At 37.5% G+C, this 21879-nt stretch overlaps 3 protein-coding genes across 4 annotated transcripts; 1 reads left to right on the forward strand and 2 right to left on the reverse strand.

Moving 5' to 3' along the window:
- Window positions 1-8358: 8358 nt before the first annotated feature.
- Window positions 8359-10466, reverse strand: LOC125598078 (protein PIN-LIKES 6-like). The gene is made up of 8 exons (XM_048772434.1): window positions 10147-10466; window positions 9950-10029; window positions 9724-9848; window positions 9534-9655; window positions 9167-9454; window positions 8976-9076; window positions 8858-8910; window positions 8359-8769 (listed from the first exon to the last, which is right to left on the reverse strand). The coding sequence occupies exons 1-8, from the start codon at window positions 10336-10338 to the stop codon at window positions 8459-8461; spliced, it is 1272 nt and encodes a 423-aa protein (XP_048628391.1). The 5' UTR covers window positions 10339-10466; the 3' UTR covers window positions 8359-8458.
- A 3680-nt stretch (window positions 10467-14146) lies between these two features.
- On the forward strand, window positions 14147-15798 carry LOC106418020 (phenylacetaldehyde reductase-like). Its single transcript, XM_013858710.3, has 5 exons — window positions 14147-14320; window positions 14504-14865; window positions 14958-15120; window positions 15194-15380; window positions 15485-15798. The coding sequence occupies exons 1-5, from the start codon at window positions 14200-14202 to the stop codon at window positions 15627-15629; spliced, it is 978 nt and encodes a 325-aa protein (XP_013714164.2). The 5' UTR covers window positions 14147-14199; the 3' UTR covers window positions 15630-15798.
- A 657-nt stretch (window positions 15799-16455) lies between these two features.
- On the reverse strand, window positions 16456-20664 carry LOC106417948 (probable sucrose-phosphatase 1). 2 transcript variants are annotated; one of them, XM_013858655.3, is made up of 9 exons: window positions 20537-20664; window positions 20380-20458; window positions 19981-20283; window positions 19793-19894; window positions 19213-19407; window positions 18694-18984; window positions 18424-18610; window positions 18274-18320; window positions 16456-18172 (listed from the first exon to the last, which is right to left on the reverse strand). In XM_013858655.3, the coding sequence occupies exons 2-9, from the start codon at window positions 20437-20439 to the stop codon at window positions 18086-18088; spliced, it is 1272 nt and encodes a 423-aa protein (XP_013714109.2). In that variant the 5' UTR covers window positions 20440-20458; window positions 20537-20664; the 3' UTR covers window positions 16456-18085. The 2 variants fall into 2 exon arrangements, with proteins under 2 accessions (XP_013714109.2, XP_048628390.1); XM_048772433.1 differs by lacking the exon at window positions 20537-20664 and having other exon boundaries at window positions 20380-20514.
- Between the last annotated feature and the right edge of the window lie 1215 nt (window positions 20665-21879).

Genomic DNA, 21879 nt, shown 5'->3' on the forward strand with positions numbered 1-21879 from the left:
TTAAAATTTTAAATTATAATCAGGAAACATTCAACTACAAGAAAAACGAACATTAACGAGGAATTTAACGAGGAAAAAGAATCCCTCGCAAAAAAAACGTTGATTTTGCGAGGAAAGTACGTGGAAAAAGAAAAGCATCGTTATTTCGTCGTAAAGGTAACGACAACAAAACATATTCGTCGTAAAGACGATTTTTGTACAATTGACGTGGCTTTTACGAGGAAAAACTATTTCCTCGTAAAAGCCACGTAAATTTCGCGAGTTCTTTACGACGAAATATTACGTGTACTTAACGAGGAAGGAGGAAATTTGAATCCACCAACTTGGTAGGTGGCTCACGTTTTTTTTTTGGCCATCCAATTAATTTTCGTCGTAATTTCATAGTTAAATTACAAACTACCAGATTCGAAATTTTCTAAAATATGGATGTTTGGAAATCATTTAAACACACCAACAACAAAAAACGTGAAGTGAAAGAAAAAAAAATGGCTGGCTCTGGGGATATTTACGAGTTGCGGAATTGGATGTATATGCATAGAGATGCTAACGGGAGAGTGACGAAAGAATACCTTGCGGGGCTGGAGACATTATGCACCAAGCAGATTCAACACGCTCGCCCGCCGAAGAAAGTGGGTAAGATGTTCTGTCCTTGTCGGAAATGCAACAATTCGAAAATGGCAAAACCGTGAAAAAGTTTGGAAGCATTTAATAATAGAGGTTTCACGCCAAATTACTATATCTGGTTTCAACATGGGGGAAGGTTATAATTATGATCAGAATGAAGCTAGTAGTAGTAATAGCAATTTCAGGAAGAACCGGTTATCATCATTTGCATAATGAACATAATTACCATCAGGAGGAGATGGTAGATTATGATAGGGTTCATGATATGGTAGCTGATGCATTCGTAGCTCATGATGAAGATGAAGAACCTAATATAGATGCAAAAAAGTTTTACGGAATGTTAAACGCGGCGAATCAACCACTTTACAGTGGTTGTAGAGAAGGTCTCTCTAAATTGTCGTTGGCTGCTAGAATGATGAATATTAAAAACTGATCACAATCTACCTGAAAGTTGCATGAACGAATAGGCGGACTTGTTTAAAGAGTATTTGCCGGAAGACAATGTGTCTGCTGATTCTTATTATGAGATTCAGAAATAGTTTATAGTCTTGGGTTGCCTTCGGAGATGATAGATGTCTGCATCGACAACTGCATGATCTATTGGAGAGATGAGAAGCTAGAATAGAAGTATGTCGATTCTGCAAGAAGCCACGATTCAAGCCGCAAGGACGGGGACGTAATAGGGTACCGTACCAAAGGATGTGGTACCTACCAATTACAGACAGATTGAAAAGATTGTATCAATCAGAGCAGACTGCTGCAAAGATGAGATGGCATGCCGAGCATACTCAGACGGATGGTGAGATGACTCATCCATCAGATGCTAGAGCCTGGAAACATTTCAACAAAGTACATCCGGATTTTGCTAGCAATAGCCGGAATGTGTATCTCGGATTATGCACAGATGGATTTAGTCCGTTCGGAATGTCAGGGAGACAATATTCATTATGGCCAGTCTTTCTTACGCCATACAACCTGCCACCGGAGATGTGCATGCAACGGGAGTTGTTATTCTTGACGATATTGATACCTGGTCCGAACCATCCAAAAAGGTCCCTGGATGTTTCCTACAACCACTGATAAAAGAGTTGAAGGATTTGTGGTCAACAGGGGTGAGGACGTACGACTGTTCAACGAAGACGAATTTTACGATGCGAGCTATGCTTTTGTGGACCATAAGTGACTTTCCTGCATATGGGATGTTGTCTGGATGGACTACACATGGGAGATTAGCTTGTCCATATTGTAATGGAACGACAGATGCGTTTCAACTGAAGAATGGTAGGAAGACAAGTTGGTTTGATTGTCATCGTCGATTTCTTCCCATTGGCCATCCTTACCGAAGAAACAAGAATTTGTTTAGGCACAAAAGGGTTGTGAGAGACACTCCTCCACCATATCTAACTGGAGAACAAATTGAAGCACAAATCGACTACTACGGAGCTAACGAAACAGTTCGTTGGGGTGGTAATTGGCATGTCCCTCGTAATATGCCTGATTCTAACGGTGTTCATCACAGCTGGCACAAGAAGAGTATATTTTGGGAGTTGCCATATTGGAAGGATCTTCTTCTGCGCCACAACCTCGATGTGATGCATATAGAGAAGAATTTCTTTGAGAACATCATGAATACAATATTGAATGTCCCAGGGAAGACAAAAGACAACATAAAATCGAGGTTGGACTTGCCGGATATTTGCTCAAGAAGCGAGTTACATATTAAAAGCAATGGACAAGTTCCCGTTCCGATATTCAGACTGTCTTCAGAAAAAAAGTCGGTGTTGTTCAACTGGGTGGCATCAGAAGTGAAGTTTCCCGATGGGTATGTTTCAAATCTCTCTAGATGTGTTGAAAATGGTCAAAAGTTCTCTCGGATGAAGAGTCATGATTGTCATGTCTTTATGCAACGACTGCTGCCCTTTGCATTTGCAGAGCTACTTCCAACAAACGTACATGAAGCACTTGCAGGTTCGTAGTGTTTTATATCACAATAATTTTATAACGGTCTAGTTTGCAAAATAATATACGACTAACAATGTGTTTAATTGTTTTGGAATATAAAAGGCATTGGAGCATTTTTCAGGGATCTGAGCACACGCACTCTTAAAGAAGAAGTTGTGGAACAGCTTCAGGAGAACATTCCCATCTTATTGTGCAACTTGGAGAAGATATTTCCTCCTGGATTTTTTGACGTCATGGAGCATCTAGCTGTCCACCTCCCATATGAAGCATTGCTTCGTGGACCTGTACATTACGGATGGATGTATCAGTATGAGCGAGCCATGAAATATTTGAAGGGAAAAGCAAAGAACCTCGCCAAAGTTGAAGGTTCTATAATTGCTGGAAGTTTGACGGAAGAAGTTTCTCACTTCACATCGTACTACTTTGCGTCAAAAGTACGTACCCATAGAAGAGCTCCAAGAAGATATGATGATGGTGGAGTTGCGCCAACATATGCAGTTGCTGGTGTTCCAGACATCTTTAGCCAGATTGGACGACTCGGTGGGAAGTCTAAAGAGGTTTGGTGGTCGAGTGAACAAGACGCTCATAGTGCACACACCTATATTCTACTCAATTGCGAGGATCCATTGATGCGTTATTTTGAAAGGTAACATATATGGACACTTCAAAACACATATAATTAATTATATAATTGCAAGAGATTCATTCTATGAAATGTGATTAATTTTACAGCCTATTTGTTTCTCAAGTCGAAGAAACATTTCCTGGTATATCCACAAGTGACGTAGACAAAAGGAAAGATCAGCACTTCATTAAGTGGTTGCGGAATCAGGTATTATAACTCAAACTATTTTTTCATACATGATTTGTATTTTAATGTTCTCTTTATTTTTGCAGGTTGATTATGACGACGATGCAGATTATCCTAAGTGGTTACACGAAGTAATTCAATCTCCACTTGTAAAGGTCACCACATCACAGATGTATTTCACACGAGGCTACACTTTTCACACATATGAGTATGGTAGACAGCGGGCGACCAGTAACTATGGAATATGTGTGAAAGGGGAAACAGATTTCTACGGGATCTTGACGGAGATTATTGAAGTCGAATTTCCAGGGATACTGAAGCTGAAATGCGTCATCTTCAAATGTGAATGGTTCGACCCCGTCGTCAACAGAGGTGTTCGGTCTAACAAATTTGGTGTAGTTGATGTCAACGGTGGACGTCGGTACAACAAATTCGAGCCTTTCATCTTAGCTTCACAAGCAGACCAAGTTAGCTTCCTTCCATACCCTCGGATGAGAGATTCGGGTATAAATTGGTTAGCAGTGATCAAAGTTACACCTCGAGGACGAATCATCAGTGGAGAAGAACCACCATTGCAAGAAGAACAGATAAATGAAGTCGAGGAACCTGAACAAGAAATTGATGACATCCTTCTCATTGATCCGCATAATCACGAATACGAAGATCTTACCGATGATGCCACAGACGAAGCTGTAGAAGACGAGTTTAATGAAAATGATGATATTTCTAGTGATGACGAGAATGTCGATGTATCCGATTGATGTATTTGATTTTGTGTAGTTTGTTTTATGAATAAGGTAATGTGAGAGTTTGTTTTATGAATAAGGTAATGTGGGAGTTTGTTTTATGAATAAGAAATTGTGGGAGTTTGTTTTATAAATAAGTAAATGTGGGAATTGTGGTTTGGCATGGAAATAAAGATGGGGTTTGGAATATATGAAGTAGAAGATAAGGAATATGGGGTTTTGGGGTTTCGGATTTTAGGGATTTAAACGTAATACTCGTTAATTCCTCGTAAGTTGACGTCGAATGTACGACGTAATCCTCGTTTATTCCACGTAGGACAGAATCGTCGTAAAGAACTCGTTAGCTTACGTGGAAATAACGACGAAACTAAAAAAATAAAGAAAGCGAAACCCGTTAATTCCACGTAGGACGGAATCGTCGTAAAGACCTCGTAAGGTAAATAGACGTAAATACCACGTAAAGTAAATGACGAAGGAGGCACTCTTTAATTCCACGTAGGATGATTTCGTCGTAAACACCTCGTAACAAAATCGTCGTAAAAACCTCGTAGACTAAAAACTAGAAAAAAAAGAAAAGAAGAGAGACACCAGATTTACATGTGGCAAGACTTCCAGCAATTATAATACTTAAGTCTCGCCCACATAAATTCTAATATCTTCTTCTCTTTCTTTTTTTCCAAATATTTCTAATTTGGTGAAAAGCGGAACTAGCTACTTCCTCATAGTATAAAAACTAGTAAAAAAGAAAAAAAGAAAGATACTGGAATTATATGTGGGAGACTTAAGTCTCACCCACATAAATTCTAATATCTTCTTTTCTTCTTTTTTTTCAAATATTTCTAATTTGAAAAGTATTTTGGTGAGGAGTGTGATTTGAGATAGGGTGTGTTTTGTGAGTTTGTGTGTGGTTTGAGAAGGAAAGTTGTGGGTATTTATAGAAAATATAGGCTCGCTTATTCCTCGTAACTGGTTAACTCGTTAATTCCACGTAACCCAACTCGTCGTAAAAACGTCGTTAACGAAAACGCGGGCCTTTGTATTTCGTCGCTATTTCCTCGTAAATGAAAACGCGGGCCTCTGTAATTTCTCGTAAGTTTACGAGGAAATTACGAGGACAAGTAATCTTATATATATCCCGAGCGAGCTCGCTCTGTCTTTCCTCTCCACTTCCTCTCCACTTCCTCCCTAATTCGTAGCAATGGTAAGTCTCTCTAATTCCTCTCTACTTTGATTAGTTTAGGATAGATTAGGTGGTTAGTATAGGGAATTTAGATAGGTTTACTGATCTTATGTTATTTAGTGTTGATTAGGTGGATAATGTTGGAAAGTATATTGTTCACGAAAATTTAAAAAATTAAATTTTTTCTCAGGTTCGAAAAGGTAGACTTACTGCCCATTACAGAGAGATGTTTGGTGAGCCGGGTAGTCGTTTAGACCCGTCGTCTTCTTCAGCTCCCGGTTCTTCGGGTCAGGAGACTGTCCCCGAGACTCAGTACACTCAGAGAGTCATTGGATCTCCTTCTTCTAGTGCACCATCGGTTCCTCACGTGCCTCCCCAGATGGCTCCTCCTCCTGTGCCTTCTCCGATGCCGGCACCTCCGATGCCCGCCGAGATTCATCCCGATTTGATGGTGCCTCCGAGTGCTCCTTACTCGCAGTACACCGTAGAGGACATTCTCCGTCTGCCAGGCAGAGAAGGTTTACCAGTCATCGACCCCGACCGACCGGACGGAACTTTATGGTATGTTTCATTATTTTTTTATTCTTTTTAAATTCTTTTATAACTTTAAAAAATAATTTATATTTTAAATTTGTATTTTTCAGGTGGGGGATTGACGGATGTCTTGCATCGGACGTAACCGACACGATAAAAGGTTACTTCTCCATGCCACATCCGAACTGGAAAACGACGCCCCACTACGTCAGAAAGACGTGGTTCAAAATTTACGCTGTAAGTTCTATTAATTAAATATATATCTTTAAATTTTTTCATTATTTATATATATATTTTTTCTGAAAAACTAATTATAAATTATTTTTTCCAACAGCAAAAATATAATTGGGCCTTGGGGATCACTGAGAGGGTGAGGAAGAAGTTTGTCGCGAAGGCGAAAGTTCGCTTGTTGGACACGGTCTCCAACTGGAAGGGTGACTGGATCGTGAAGGGGTATGAGCGTGGCAAACCCGCTGAGCTCACCACGGATGTCTGGGATGGCCTCATCCGATATTGGCGTCTTCCTGATTCCATTAGAATCGCCCAGTCTTGCTCTAACTCCCGTAACACAGTCGATGAGCACGGGAACGGGCCGATGCTTCACACTACGGGCCAAAAACCCCACGCCGGTGTCCGTTTGGAAATGGTAATTAAAAATTTAATTATATTAAATTTTTAGTATATTTTTATATATATTCTAACAACTTTCTTAAATGTTTTTTTAGGCCAAAGAGACGGGAGAATTCCCGTCTCTTATACAACTTTACGAGAGGACCCACAAGAACAAGGCGGGCCGATTTATAGATGGCAAGTCCGAGCAAATCTACAACGATTTGGCTGCTCGGGTTGAAGAACGCCAGACCTAGCTGACCCAACAGTCCACCGATGGATTACCCGTCACCTTATCCACACCTGAAGTGGATAAGCTTTACGAGGAGGTAAATTTTCTAAAATTTTAATTTTCTTAAATATTCATTTAATTTAATTTTAAATTTTTACTAACAAAATTTATTTTTTGTTTTTAAGGTTGTCCCTAAAAAAAAGGGACGGACGTTGGGGATTGGTTCCGTCAACGATGTTCCGAGAGCGACATCGTCTTATGTTCAGCGACGGGATGATGAAGTCTCTCATTTGCGTAGGGAGTCCGAAGAGCTGCGTAGAGAGTCTGCTGAGCTGCGTCACGAGTTGAGATCGACGCGATCTCGTATGGGTGGACTCGAGGGCTTCTTGGACGTTGTAGCGGCCACAAATCCGGAATGGGAGACTTTGTTGAGGACCATGCGACAACAAAATCCTATCCCAGGCGAGTCACCGACCGACGACTCACATGCCGAGGCGGATGTTCAGGCGAGGAGTGATGAATTCTACCAGGCGATTAACGACCACCCTTAGTTCTTTTTAATTTCGGTTCTTGTATTATGAATTCAAAACTTATTTATATATAAAATATTTTGGTTTTGATTTTTCTAGAATTTTAATTTTATTAATAATTTAAATAATTTAAATTATATTTATAATTATAATTTTTTATATTTCTATAAAATAATGAAACGAAGTAAATTCGTAGCTAATTTTGCGGCTTCTTTACGTGGAAGCTTAACGTGGTTTTTACGAGGAAACTTTTACAAGGAAATAACGTGGAAATCTATCAAGGTTTTTACGTTTTCTTTACGTGGAAAGCTGTCAAGGTATTTACGTTTATTTTACGAGTTTTTATTTACGTGGGTTTTACGAGAAAAGTTTTTCGTGGTATTTACGAGGAAACTTAGCGACGTCCTTACGTGGAATCTTTACGTGGTCTTTACGACGAAATATCCTCCTTCGCTTTTACGACGAAATTATTTCCTCGCTACCTTACGACGAATTAGCGAGGATATATGCGTTACGACAAACGTATAACGACGAAACGGGTTTCCTCGCTAATTCCTCGTAACACTGCTTTTACGACGAAGTAACGAGGAAAACTGCCCTCGTAAAACTTGTGTTTTCTTGTAGTGTCTGTAAATAATTAATTATCAACATTAACTAATTACATAGATTTTGCTAATATTTATAATTATATTTGTTTTCACAATATTTTTATCTATTAGTTTAAATTAAATTTGTATAGTAAATTATTCTTTGAACTATATATAATTATTATTCAGTTATATTACAAATTGTCAAAATATATATTTTTTGAACTTTTAAATTGTCAAAATATTTATTCTTTATTTTAGATCCTTCTCTAGTGTGAGCAGAGTTAGGAGAGGAAGATGGCTGTTTCTAGCTGCTGCACTAGTGAGTCTGGCCTGGGAGTTTGTTTTGGCAATGTGGCTAAGCAACCCACAGAGGAGGGATATTGTAAACTCTCACAACCAAAGGGAGAGCAGGACCAGAAGATGGATGCCGTTTTCCTGACAGCTGATGATGCTTGAGTTTTTGTTTCTGTTTCATCTAATGGATATTGACCTTGTGTTGTTTGCAAATGTTAGTTTAAACCGTTTTAAGCACAGGTCAGAAACTATAATATACTTTGATTTATTCAGAGCAAACAAGAGGAAGGTCGCTCAGCTCATATGGCACTACGCAAGAAAGAGAAAAAAAAAAAAGATAAAGAATCTAGAAGAGTATGTTGATATACAATACCATCCATCCGGCCATTGAGAAGATGGCAAAGATGTGAACCCAGAAGAGCACAGCAGCTGACTCCCTTCCACATCCTCTAAGGTTGGCAACAGCACCTGAGAGCACAGAGGTAGGCATTGTGTGCTGTAGAAGTAACACAAACCTAAACATCTTGTCACCAGCTGGAAGGAACCCAAGTTTGTCTGCTAATGTCACTATCCCTAGCCCTGCTGGTGGCACCAACACCAACCGTCCAATTATAATCGCCGCTGTTGTCTTGAAACCAAGCTTTGAACTTCCTGGTCCTGTAAAATGTTTTATACAAGAAAGTTCCAATAAGATGGGCTCAAAACAAATGTCTATATATGGATATGAGAGAGGAGCCATCCTTACCGTTGATGAGATTCCCACCAAGTGCCAGCAAGATGCATGGTATCATGGCGTCCCTAAAGTTTTTAAAAGTTATATTAGCGTATTGATTCGCAGAAGATAAATAGAGAGTGGTACTTACCCAAGAATCATGCAGCTGTCTGTGAAGAAGAAAAGAGGTGAATTGTTTGTGAATATCAACTTCTTTGTGAAAGGTATTGCACCAAGTATCATGGCAAGAATCTGGAAGTAAACAAATAAAACTTGTCTTTTTTAGTTACATAGTAAATGTTTCATCAGATTGTCAGAATAGTACAGGCGAGAGATACTTACAGAAGCAATTATTGCAGGTTGGATGATTTGCTTTAGTTTCAACTTCTCATAGAGGTAAACAAAGATGTGTGTAATCTTTGAATCCTCTCTTTCTCTAGGTTCGGCGCTCTGTACAGGGAGGCGAGCTTGAGCGGGTGGAGTGTCCTTGGGATAGTTATGAGTAAGCAAGGGGACTTGCTCTGGAGAAGCAGCGTTTTTCAAAGGTAGATTTTCTTCTTCTCCGTCAAAACCTTCAGGGGGAGGAGTAAACATCTGGTACACATATGTGTAGAGGATGATGGCACCAACCTAAAATTAATAGTTTATTAAAGTCCCTGAATGATATATCATGGAAAGTGACATGAATGCTACATGTTGAAAAGCGTACCCATTGACCAAAAGAGATATAGGCAGTGCCATCAATGCTACATTTTTCAGAGTCACCAAAAGGGTTGGATTTGTCCCTACATAGAGCCGCTAGTAAGACAAGAGGGACATTGCCAATGTTACCTGAAAGATAAAACTGAGATTACAAGCCACAGAGGACAGAGCAGATAAGACAAGAAAAGGGTTCTAACCAACTCCGATTTGTATGATTGTGAACTTGAAATAAGGGTAAGGAGGCCGAATAATGGTAGCAACAAGGAAGCCTATTAACGACCCTGAGATTGTACCAAGAACAACGTTAACCGGAATGAACCACCTGAAACAAATCAATAAGAATTAAACAAAAAGAAAAGTCAAAAGAATAAGCCTTTAATGGATGGACCCTATAGAAAGAGACTTGAGGAAAAGAAACAAAACCACTCAAGCATCTTGTGGAGAGTGACGGCTTGTCCGAGCTGGGAAAAGATCAAGCATGGAAGAAGAAGCGTGAAGACCAACTGTAATATTACATAACATGACACACACTTGTTGAGAGACATAGAGAGAGAGAGAGAAAGCAAACAGTGGAGAAAGAAAGAAAGAAAGAAAGAAAGAAAGAAAGAAAGAAAGTTTACCCCGTTCAAGAGTTTTCTTCCGGAGGGAGGCAAGATGTTGACGTACTTGGAGGCCATGAGAAGACCCAAGAAGCACATGGTGAACACTTTAGCTATTGGCATCACAGCGATCTTGATTGTACCCAGTACCGATTCACCCGCAGCAACCGCCGTTGGCATATCCATGAGATCGGAGAGGATCCGCGTTATCATTCCTACAAAAACCAAAGAAAAAAGCAGCGACGAGTTGACTTGGGTCGGAATCTGAGAGAAATCTGGAGACGGAAGACAAATCAGAGAACTGATGAGTAGTTTGTTTGTAATGATGATTGTATGAGAGAGAGAGAGAGAGGGGAATCAAAAGACCTCTCTCGCGAAAGATTCTCTTTCCCTTTGCCACGTGTTCCTTTTTTAAAGTTACTCATTTCCCTTTCCTAGCCCAAAAGGTCCAATTCAATTAATTATTTATTCTGTTCCCTTTTCTAGTTACTTTACACAAAAAGCCAAGAAGTTTAAAAGTTCCCAAAAATAATGTGGGGGCATTCATGAACCTTATTTATTCTAGTGTTTTTTTTCTTTAACAACACTTATTGGTGATTTTTTTACAAAATTGGTTAAAAGCCCAAAAATTTCTTAAATATATAATATTATTATTATTTTATATACACACTGGTTTATTAAGGTTCTCTCAGTAGCTAAAACAAAAAACGAGTTCCTGATCATCTTTTCTTTTAATCGGTTTTTGTTTTATTTAATTATTTTATTTTTGAAATGCTCCATTCAAAACTTACGGTTGGATATGCCCTAATTAAACAAATTTCAAACCAAAATTTCCCAACTTTATTCTAATATTAAATTATAAAATATTTAATGCATTCTAAATTGAATTATCTAACGCATATTTAAATAAATTGAAAATTTACAAACTTAAATATTTTAAATATTTTTATATAAAATCAAAGAACCAAATTGTTTAAATAGAACAAATAATACTACATTTTAAGCAACATTTTAAAAATCAACAAGACAGAAGCTATGCAATTAAGCCTTAGAAATCAACAAGATTGACATCTCTTAGATAAGGGAGTGTAAATCTTCATAAAGATCAAATAGATATAGTATCTTTCAAGGAGAAATCTCCTTACGACAAATGTCATTTTAGCGAAAGATCAAATCTTTATCATTTTATACTCTTTGTCTTTTGAACTTGAGTATTTAGTGGTCTTTTTGCTTTTTAAACATGATTAGTCTTAATTTTTTTATGAGTTTAATGTTATCAATGAAGATTAGTGAGTAGATACATTTTGAATCTATGGTTAAGTAGTGATTAGTAAATAGTTAAAGTGTTTATTTTCAGATTTAATTGTTTCCATGCTTGATAAATGCTCTTAATGCTAGATTAGTTTTGATCACTTTCATCTAGACTCTAAGCTATTTTATGCAACGGATATGTTTGTTAAAATGATTGAATGAACTTAGTTTTCCTCTTGCATGATTAACCAAATGGATTTCAAGATGGTAAGTAGACTTATTGAAATGCATGTTTGATTGTATTAAACCAAAGTGATTTAATGTTTAATACTTCATTACATAGAAGTTTCTATCATGGAAATGAATTAATCTAAGTGTTCTAGATCTATGGAAGCTTATTGATTGTTTGCTTTACACTCTGACTTGGAATCTTATTGCTTTATATCAATTTACTTATACCCACAGGTTTATACTTGATTGAAAACTTGCTTATTCTTGAGTAGTCCGAGTTGTTTTCATTTGAATTGGATCTTGTTTGAGTTATTGATTAGTAAGTTAATCACAATGACTCTTATTTGCTTCAACTAAGTGATGGTTTTTCATTCTTAGTGATTAGAATCATCTTTGGTTGGATCGACACCTCTCTTATATTACAACAACTATTGAACTTGCAATTAGACTATAAGAAAATCTAGACTTAATCCTTATCAAGAGGCAAGGGGAAGAGAAACACGTTTAAAGATGGTGAAGAAAGAAATAAATAAACAAAAATATATAATATGTAAAAAAAATGAACATGTAAGAAAACCTCCCAAAATACAATTATAAGATAAGACTGTTACAAAGACATAAATATAAAAGGATACGTGTTCAAAAATCTTTTTCTTTTTTCCTTTATATAAAATTCTTTTTTGACCATTTTAAAGATAAGACTGTTAGAAAGACATAAATATAAAATTCTCTATATGGCCAAAATTTCTTTATCAAGCATCAATAAATATAAATAGTAAATTAGCATGTGTTAATCTATCTAAAAATTTATGGATCACATTCTAATGCACATATATTATTGACACAGAAATAAAATAAGTATAATCAGGCATGGTTCAAAGCATAACCTACTGAAACTATCACTTAATTAGGACAACTAATATGAAAATGCAACGTTTTTTAAATTTTATCTTAAACTTTTTTTAATTAATTTTTATATGCTAGACCTCCACCAAACATGGAAAAATGTTATCAAAATATTAAAAATTTGACTCATCATTTAGTCCAATATATCAAATTTCGTCATTGCTATTAAAGTATTCATTCAGATTTAAATCAATGATTATTTAAGTGTTTTATAATTTACAATTGAATGTTTTAATTGTTTTTATATGTTTATAGTAATTTTATATATAACCAAAAAAAAACAAATTATTTAAATCGAAAAGATAATGACCTATTTTTGAAGATTAAAAAACCCAAATAATTAAGACTAAACTGAATAATTAAACTCATCCCTAACCTAAAACAGTAACTTGTAAAGAGGATTTATCAGCTAATTGATCAGACTAATGCTTAAAAATTAGCAAGATTGACATATCTTTCTTAAATCCATAAATATCAAATAGATACATATAGTATATTTTAAATTCCAGTCTTTGAGTTTTTCAAAAAACATTTTAGCGGGTATCTAAAAGCATGCCCATTGCTAATATCCATAGGGTATCTCAGCAATGTTTTTCAAAAAATAAAATATGAAAAATATGACAGAAACACAGGAGAATATATCATTTCAGATACTCTGAAATACCATCTATTACACATGGCATTTTATAAATGGTTCAAAGTTTTAAACATCATTTTGATTTAAATAAATAAGTAAAATATTATCAAATAATTATTTTGTTTTGTACAGAAACTGAGTTGAGATACATGAGGGATGAGGTTGCTCTAATAAGATTTTAAGATGAATAGGTGAGCTTGTCCTTTGGACCCATCCTGTTATAAATACTCAAATCATATAATAATAATGGTAGGGGAAAATCTATTAAAATGTTGAAATAATAAATGGTAGTTGACTAGTTGATATCCAAAAGATCACGAAAGATCACCTGAGTTGTGATATGGTTAGATGCGTGAACAACAGGACCAACACAACCTACAACAAAATGCAAGTTTGTCATTTAGCCGTAAAAGTTGATTGCAGGCTAACAGGTTGTCGTGACTAAGTTGACATAGTAATATAAGGCATGATTAAGACCAGTTTCTAGCAGAACAGAGAACAGCTGTCTCGATATGTGCGATCGTTAAGCAACAAGTAGTCTATATATCATCATGAGAGCCGTCTGAAAAAAATAGAACATAATGAGAGAGTGCAACATGCATAATTAGTCTACCTAGTCGATCAAGGCACAGCTGAAAAAGCTCTACTAGCCAAAACTGATAAACAACTAGCGACAAGTCCCTGAAGTCAAGAAGAAAGTGTTGATGGAACTCATCTGAGATAAGCTAATTCTTCAGCAAGTAAAACTCATAATCTGAAAAATGATTGTTATATTGTAAGCTCAAAATGATTGCAACAGCAGAAGTACATCTGAAACACGTGAGATTTGTTGCTGCTCTTCATATTCACCAGAAAGCGTATGGTTTTTTAGCTTATTAATAAACGTACGGACGAGATTAAATCCCGTTGAAAACTCTTAACGAACTTTCCCAAAAATGGCGCGCTTAAAACCGAACAAATAAATAAAAGAGAAAAAAAATCCTCTGTTCTGTTTTGAACATTTCAAACACACAGAAAAAGAGAGATAGTTGAGAAGATCTGAAAGAAGAATGAGCAGCGAAGAAGAGAAGACGGTATGTGTGACGGGAGCTTCAGGTTACATCGCTTCGTGGATCGTTAAGCTTCTCCTTCTCCGGGGCTATACCGTTAAAGCCTCTGTCCGCGATCCAAGTCCGTCTCGTTACTCTCTATTCAATCTCATCGCGATACAAACAGATCTAGTCATGTTCATGATTGATTATTAATGAAATTTTGAAGGAATGGGAAATGATATAGAGATCTTTAGATCTAATAGTTTTCGGATGATTCAAGATTGATAGATTGGTTATGTATATATATGGTTCAATGATACAGATGATCCGAGGAAAACAGAGCATTTGCTTGCACTAGAAGGTGCAAAGGAAAGGCTTCAACTGTTCAAAGCAAACTTGTTAGAAGAAGGCTCTTTCGATTCAGCGATTGATGGTTGCCAAGGAGTTTTCCACACCGCATCACCATTCTATCACGATGTCAAAGATCCTCAGGCTGAGTTACTTGATCCAGCGGTGAAAGGAACAATCAATGTTCTAAGCACTTGCTTGAAGACTCCCTCTGTTAAGAGAGTCGTCCTAACCTCATCTATAGCATCTGTTGCTTTCAATGGTATGCCTCGAACACCCGAAACCATTGTTGATGAATCTTGGTTCGCCGATCCTGAATATTGCAGAGCTGCCAAGGTAAAAAAAAGAAATAAAAAAATAACTTCTGTTAGCGTGATCTTCAAGTTATCATTCTGTTTTTTTTTTTTCTGATTTTCTTTTTGTAAAAGCTATGGTATGTACTATCCAAGACATTAGCTGAAAACGCAGCGTGGAAATTTGCCAAAGAGAACGATTTACAGTTGGTTTCGATAAATGCAGCAATGGTGATCGGTCCTCTTTTACAGCCAACGCTCAACACTAGTGCCGCCGCAGTTCTAAGCTTGATCAAAGGTAAAGAGAAAAAATACAGCATTGGTTTGATTTAATACATGTACTTAGCCTCAACTTTGATTTGCATTTTCAGGAGCACAGACGTTTCCTAATGCGACATTCGGGTGGGTTAACGTTAAAGATGTAGCTAACGCTCACATTCAAGCGTTTGAGAATCCAACTGCTAATGGAAGATACTGTTTAGTGGAGAGAGTTGCTCATTACTCTGAAGTTGTTAACATTTTACATGATCTTTACCCTGATTTCCAACTCCCTGAGAAGTAAGTCTTTCTTTGAATGTCAGAAACAGAGCAACTCTGTTTTTCTTTATAGAAATGGTTAAGATCTTTAAAAAGAATCCATCTAATATTTTTATATATTGCAGGTGTGCTGATGAAAAGATATATATTCCAACATACAAAGTGTCTAAAGAGAAAGCAGAGTCTCTTGGGGTTGAGTTTGTGCCATTGGAGGTTAGCATAAAGGAGACTGTAGAGAGTTTGCAAGACAAAGGGTTCATCAGATTCTGAGTTTCATCACCAAAGAAAAAACTCAAACCAGAACCAGACTTGGATCTGTTTTTGTTTAATTTTCATTTGTTTGTGGATTTTTTTAAATTCAAATGTGGAGTGTGTTGCCTATGATATTGTGGACACTTTTTTGCATCATTTGAGTCTGATATTTGCAGGATGTTTCCTTTTTGAAGTGTCACAATATGCTATAGCAAATAATCAAATTCATTACATTTATCTTGTGCATCTAATCTTAGCACAACTTCTTAGGGTCTACATCTAATTAACACTTTGTTTTAAGTAGCAGTTGCAATTTCTTAGACTCGTACACCACTCACTAATTTATAAAATTGTTAAAGAAGTTAGAGTTGTGATATTGATAACAATTTATAGAAATTGAATTTTGATTTAGAAAAGTAAATTTAATAATGTCTAGTAGTTGAATTGATTAAAGAAATGAATTGTAAAGGGTGATAACATTTCAGTCACTTCAAAAGCCAGAAGTTAATCTGGTGTATAATTGCATAATAAGTGATGAGTCTATGATTTGACCAAAAAAACAAGTGATGAGTCTATGCAACCATTGATACTTTAGTCAAAAATAAAAAACCATTGATGATTGATACTTGCCTCGTAATCGTTTTGGCTCTCTACGCAAACGAGAGGGTTATAAAGATTTTAATATAATTTTTTAATTAATGTATATTAGTGTTAATTTTGGGGTCAAAACTGAAATGTTATGAGGCAGACGTTATGCTTACTGATAAGTAACATTATGAAGATTTTTATGATGCTAATAAGCTAAATTATATCAAAACTCTCTCTGAACAAAACTCTCTCTAAAGCTTCAAACACTTCACCGACAGTTTGCTCCGGCGGCTCCGCCGTCGGAGGCGCCAGTTGTTTTTTGTTTTGTTTGCTTCTTCGCTGGTTTCATATTCCTATCTGATATGTCTGTGGCTCTGTTCGATGATGTCGAGAGACTTGGTGGTTCTTGTAGATCCGGCGGTTTATGGCGGAGGATGGTGTCACGACGAGGTTGGGTTGACTGGATTCGGTGAGAAGTCGGAGTTTAGGGTTGCGTAGAGGGGTTTGGTCGCGGTTTTACTTCGTCAGATCTCTTCCCCTGCGGCGGTGGGGGCGCGTGGCTGAGCGTGGGTCGGTTTTCTCTTCAGATCTGGTGGTTTGGCGTCAAGCTCCGGGTACGTGAAGGTCCTGTCCGTAGGCGTGTTGGCTCACCTGCTCGGTGTCGAGTTCGATGAGTCACTCACTTTCTCCGGACAAATTTGGGTCTGGAATTCTCCAGTACGCGACCGTCGTGGTGAAAGCTTTCGTGTGACGGCCGTAGCTGCTGCGTGTTTTGCGTGCAACAACCGTCTTTCGTCTTGTGGTGAGTCGTATGTGACTTTGCCGTGGACATTGTCGCTTGTTGCTCCATCTATCCCCACTGAGTTGTCGCCGCTCTTGATGTTGTGTGTGTCGATGTGAGGCATGGTGTTTTCATTCCTTCTGGCTCGACAGGTAATGGTTCGGATCTCCCTCCGTGTTGTTACGTTGTTGAGGCTTTGTGGAGCTGCTTCTGGTTCTCAGTTGTAGCGCAAGGCGGCTTGTTCGGATCTCCTTTGGGTCATTGGAGTGAGGTCTTTCCGTGGGAGACTTGTGTGAGGATTGGTCTTCCCAGCACCTCGGTGATTCGCTTGGATCACTTTGGTGGGCTGATCTTCGGTCTACTTTGTAGGAAGGATGAACGTCATCAAGATGTGGCTCTCACCACTCCCGTGTTTCTGCTGTGACTCGTGTTACTTCCGAAGTCGAGTACAATAAAAGTGATCTTCAGTGGTGGCTCGGACTAACCAGATGGCGCTCTAAGGTTTACTAGGGCGGGTTGCGACTTGAAGCTCTAGGAGCTCGGGTTTTCGTCTTCCGGTGGTTGTTCGAGACTCGTGGCTGCAGCGGCTAGGATTGGCGAAGCTGCGCGTATTTGAAGTCAATCATTTGGAGCAGCGCTGCGGACAAGCCGATTTCTACCAAGGCGTGGTCTCATGTTATATCAAAGGCTTCTTCTCGTGTGGCAATGCTTCCTGTGCCTAGTTTCAGCGCTTCCTAAGCTAGTGTTCCTTCGATTTAGTATTGTTATTGTCCGTAAATCATTGGCATTGCTTCTTCTTTCCCCCTTGTTGTTGCATTAGGTTTGTTTTCTTTCCGCTACTTGTTATCTTTGTAACTTCTGTCACAAATGAAAATTTGGTATAAAATTTAATATTTACACCAAAAAAAAAAGTAACATTATGAAATCATAGAATTGTAAGATTTTGGAATATAGTGTACCGAACGAACCATAATACATGTTTTTATTTTATTTTATGGCAATACATAGGTGACTCCAAAACGCATAAAATGGCACTTTTGAATGCAAGTTTTATTCAACCAATAATAAGATGCTATATGGTAAAAGCCAAAAAGATAATAGCAGTTCAGATTATCCAGTTGCTATCATCTTTCACCTCTGATTCTTCCGACCATGTTTGCTGCACATTTTCCCACACAAACCCTTCATTTTCCTGCAGGTTCCAATACATTTTTCAATACTCAAGAAACTGAATCTACTCTTATAGATTTGTATACTAGTGTACAGTTGCATGCCCTCTTAATCATCTCTTACCTTTGAGGTGAATTTGACGGTTGTTGTGCAGCATTTCCTTTCATTCCCTGAGATATTTTATCCACAATACGAATTACGAATATCAACAATTAAGGAAGAGAATGGTTCATTTTCATGGGTCTTGTGTAGCGTATTAATGCTATTAATTACCAGTTTGTTCCCATTTATTAAGCTTTACAATCCAAGTCCCATGAGTAGTTTCTGTTGCCAGAACCTGATCTGTCCAAACCCGGAACTTCTTGTCTTTTTTGTCCCCATGGTACTTCCCAAGCTCGTCAATAGTGTCTCTGAGTGATTTTTCAGCACCAGATGGATGAACAATGACACCAGCAGGATCCTAAAGGATAGCATCATAATTAGCCTCTTAGATACATTAAGATTTGTAGATAAAGAGAGAAACAAGGGTTATACTCTACTCACACATGAAGCTTTAAGACTTTTTGTGTATGCTTCACAATTCTCAATTTCACCTCGTCTCCATCTCTCATAGAACAAGAAAAACTCCACAACTGCATGACCCGGGTTCACATTATCCGACTTGCACTGCAAGAAGTCAGACACATCTCTCAGAGAAAGTTTGGGGCCGAGCTTAAAATGGCCTATCGCTTCTATAATCCCACCCGCACACCTCTCACTCGCATGGATTATGTTCGAATTGTCTTTCCCGTTTTCAGCATACCACTCCAACAACTCTTCTCGTGCATTGCTTACCTGTGAAAATAAGAGGAATAATTTTATAAAGGATGAAGAAAATAATGGGAAAACAAGCGATAAACGCAAGAAAAGTAAATGAGACATAGATTTAACGTGGTTCACTAGTTCGACTATGTCCATGGGAAACTAACGCTACGAGTCATATCAGATTCAGTGCACATCAACAAATAAAAAAATAGAGAATGGAAACTGGAAAAAACAGAGGTTCAGATGGTAAAAACTAACCATGACACCATAGACATTAGGAATAGTAAATAGTTCAGTATCGTTTCCGGAGTCACCACAAACAAGAGTATTAAGAGGAAGTTTCCCTTCAGTATTGAGCTTCTTTAGAAGATAAGCAAGAGCTTGTCCTTTTCCTCCACCTTTTGGCAAAACATCTAGAGCTATTCCTCCACTGAAGATTATTTTGATCTCCAACTGATAACAATACCAAGAAAACCATAATCATGTATGATCTTATGGATGCAAAATGCAGAAAAGATATGAACAAACGAAGAGATTTAATATGATTCACCAAATTGGTTACGTCCACCATAAAGAGAGATTTTCTTACCGGAGGCTCGAGATATTTTTTAGATACATTGTTAAAGAACACAAGATATATATAAGAATATTCCGGTCCAGAAACACTAACACTAACATACTAGCGGGTCTAGGGTCAAAAAGAATGACTAAACTAAATATCGTTGACCTTATAGGAAAGATCACCAGCAAATTACTGTAAGAGAGATTCCTCCTATATTCGAAGTATAGTAGCAATATAAATAACAAATAAGTAAACAAGATTAATCAATCTTATTACCCCGCGTTTCTCCAACCGTTGATATAGCTCCTTGGTTACTTCCTTGACTTTACTTTTGTCAACGTGAAAGCTAAGCTTGTGAGGCATCTGCTCAGTTTCTGCCTGCAAGGATTTATCAGAATATTGTTATACAAAATCATTGCTAGGTAGAGACTTTTATTTGTGTGTTGAAGAAGAAAGTAAGTAACCTGAAGAGTTAACTCAGGGAACTTGCTGGTTTCTTCTTCGACAATTCCTCGGTTCCATTTATTGTTCATGATCTCAACCCAGTTCTCATCGGGAACCATTGATTTACCATATGATATCTCAGTTCCTACGGATGTAACGATAACATCAGGAGTTAACAATGGTCTCTCTTTCCTCAGTTTCTTGTACATTGTTTTTGCTCTTCCCGTTGAGAAAACAAGAAGAGAGTCATGGCGATAAGCTTCCTCCCACAATGAGTTGAACCTCAACAAAGAGTGATTATCATTATCATTGCGATGTTCAACCTGGAAACACACACACACACAAGAAGATGGAAGGAAACGTGTACACGTAAAATCAAAATCGTTGCTCTTGAAAGAAGAATCTTAGGTATAAAATACCATTGTATCATCAAGATCTGAGACTATCATGAGACGAGGAGGAGATGTCAACCGCTCCATGAGTTACAAACAAAACGTCCTGATCAAGATTGAGATTAGATTCCTAAGTGATCATCTAGCTAAATGTTCCGACAAAGATTTGAGATCAGAGACAAACCTGAGGGATGTAATAGTACGACTTTGGTTGTGAGAGAGAAGAGAGCAAGCGCAGAGCGGGGAAGAACATGTCAACCTTTTCCTAAACTTTTATTAAAATTTTTATTTTGCTTTTCTTTCTTCCAAGTAATATTATTTTGTTTTCGCTCTTTTCCACAAAATATTATTTCGTTGAGAAATTCTTAGGTTCACCTAACCAATGATATCTTGTCACTCATGTTCAGTCTTTAGAAAATAAAAAGCCAAAAACTTAGAAAGATATTTATCTACAGAAAAAAAAAAGAAAAAGATAAACATTAAAGTTAATAAGGCCGTCGGACTCAATGCGTCTTCCTCTTCATTGGTACATAAAAGAAAAGAGTCTGTGTTTGTGACTTTCAAGTCTCAAATTTTTTGCTTTCTAATTCACCTTGGACCATCCAACAAAAACAAAAAACTTGACAGCCACAACACAATTCTCTTCCTCGGGAGAAGATGAGGACACCGCTACTTTGGTGACCATCTGAGTTTGGCAGTGAGGAAGAGCCACAAGAGGAGGCAGAGATATACGTTTGGCAGAGATATACGTCTGGCAGAGACATACGTCTGGCAGAGACATACGTCTTGGATCCACTCTATCTTCCTTCTCTTGTGCCTCACGAAATCAAGAACTGTAGGTAACTATGCTGTCTAAGAAAAATAAAGCTTAACAGTGTAAACACTTGCAACTGCTAAACTAGATTCTTACCCTTGAGAACTTAATTTTCTGTATCTAATCTGCTAACAGTGTTCCAAAAGAAGTTAAGAGATCTTCCAGGGAGCTCGGTGTCGCAACAAGCAGTATGCCTCCTTGTCTGTGTGTAAACCTCTAATATTTGCATTATATTCATTATTTTTTTCAGGTCTTGACTTCTCTTTTGCTGGCTTCCAAAAAACTCTAGAGTTCATTGCCACCATGGTTGATACCTTATATGTCTTAATGCTGCTCCGTAGTGATTGATTATAAATCTGGAACAAAAAATGTGAGTGCAAAGGGCTCAATGTTTCTCCATCTCAGACTCAGGATTCAGTTTAGACTGTTATGTTTCTTCATCTCCAGACTCAGGATTCAGTTTAGACTGTCATGTTTCTTCATCTCAAGGTCTAAACAAATGGTTTGCCATAAACTGAAGACTAAAAATATGTTGCATTGATCACTCAAAACTCTACAAGATGAGGTACGTAGTAACCGAAGTAAATGAAATATTTGTGCTGGGTATTGGGGTAAACAATCTTTATAAAAAAAATTAAGTAGAAATACTCTAAACATGCTTGTCCAAAACATCTTTTGTGCAGTCTCTGCCAGAAAACGGGTATGAAGTGGAG

This window comes from Brassica napus, unplaced genomic scaffold, assembly GCF_020379485.1.
Source record: "Brassica napus cultivar Da-Ae unplaced genomic scaffold, Da-Ae ScsIHWf_1620;HRSCAF=2235, whole genome shotgun sequence".
Taxonomy (NCBI): domain Eukaryota; kingdom Viridiplantae; phylum Streptophyta; class Magnoliopsida; order Brassicales; family Brassicaceae; genus Brassica; species Brassica napus.

What these genes read in the sequence shown, in the direction of transcription:
- LOC106418020 (XM_013858710.3), top strand. Translation starts at nt 14,200, where the DNA reads ATGAGCAGCGAAGAAGAGAAGACGGTATGTGTGACGGGAGCTTCAGGT. An exon ending in AGCCTCTGTCCGCGATCCAA is followed by an intron (nt 14,321 to 14,503) that starts GTCCGTCTCGTT and finishes TCAATGATACAG; the next exon opens with ATGATCCGAGGAAAACAGAG. An exon ending in AGTTCTAAGCTTGATCAAAG is followed by an intron (nt 15,121 to 15,193) that starts GTAAAGAGAAAA and finishes TTGCATTTTCAG; the next exon opens with GAGCACAGACGTTTCCTAAT.
- LOC106417948 (XM_013858655.3), bottom strand. Translation starts at nt 20,439, where the DNA reads ATGGAGCGGTTGACATCTCCTCCTCGTCTCATGATAGTCTCAGATCTT. An exon ending in CTAATGTCTATGGTGTCATG is followed by an intron (nt 18,985 to 19,212) that starts GTTAGTTTTTAC and finishes TTATTTTCACAG; the next exon opens with GTAAGCAATGCACGAGAAGA. An exon ending in AAAGTCTTAAAGCTTCATGT is followed by an intron (nt 18,611 to 18,693) that starts GTGAGTAGAGTA and finishes GCTATCCTTTAG; the next exon opens with GATCCTGCTGGTGTCATTGT.
- LOC125598078 (XM_048772434.1), bottom strand. Translation starts at nt 10,338, where the DNA reads ATGATAACGCGGATCCTCTCCGATCTCATGGATATGCCAACGGCGGTT. An exon ending in GAAGAAAACTCTTGAACGGG is followed by an intron (nt 10,030 to 10,146) that starts GTAAACTTTCTT and finishes GTAATATTACAG; the next exon opens with TTGGTCTTCACGCTTCTTCT. An exon ending in TGGTGGGAATCTCATCAACG is followed by an intron (nt 8,770 to 8,857) that starts GTAAGGATGGCT and finishes AACATTTTACAG; the next exon opens with GACCAGGAAGTTCAAAGCTT.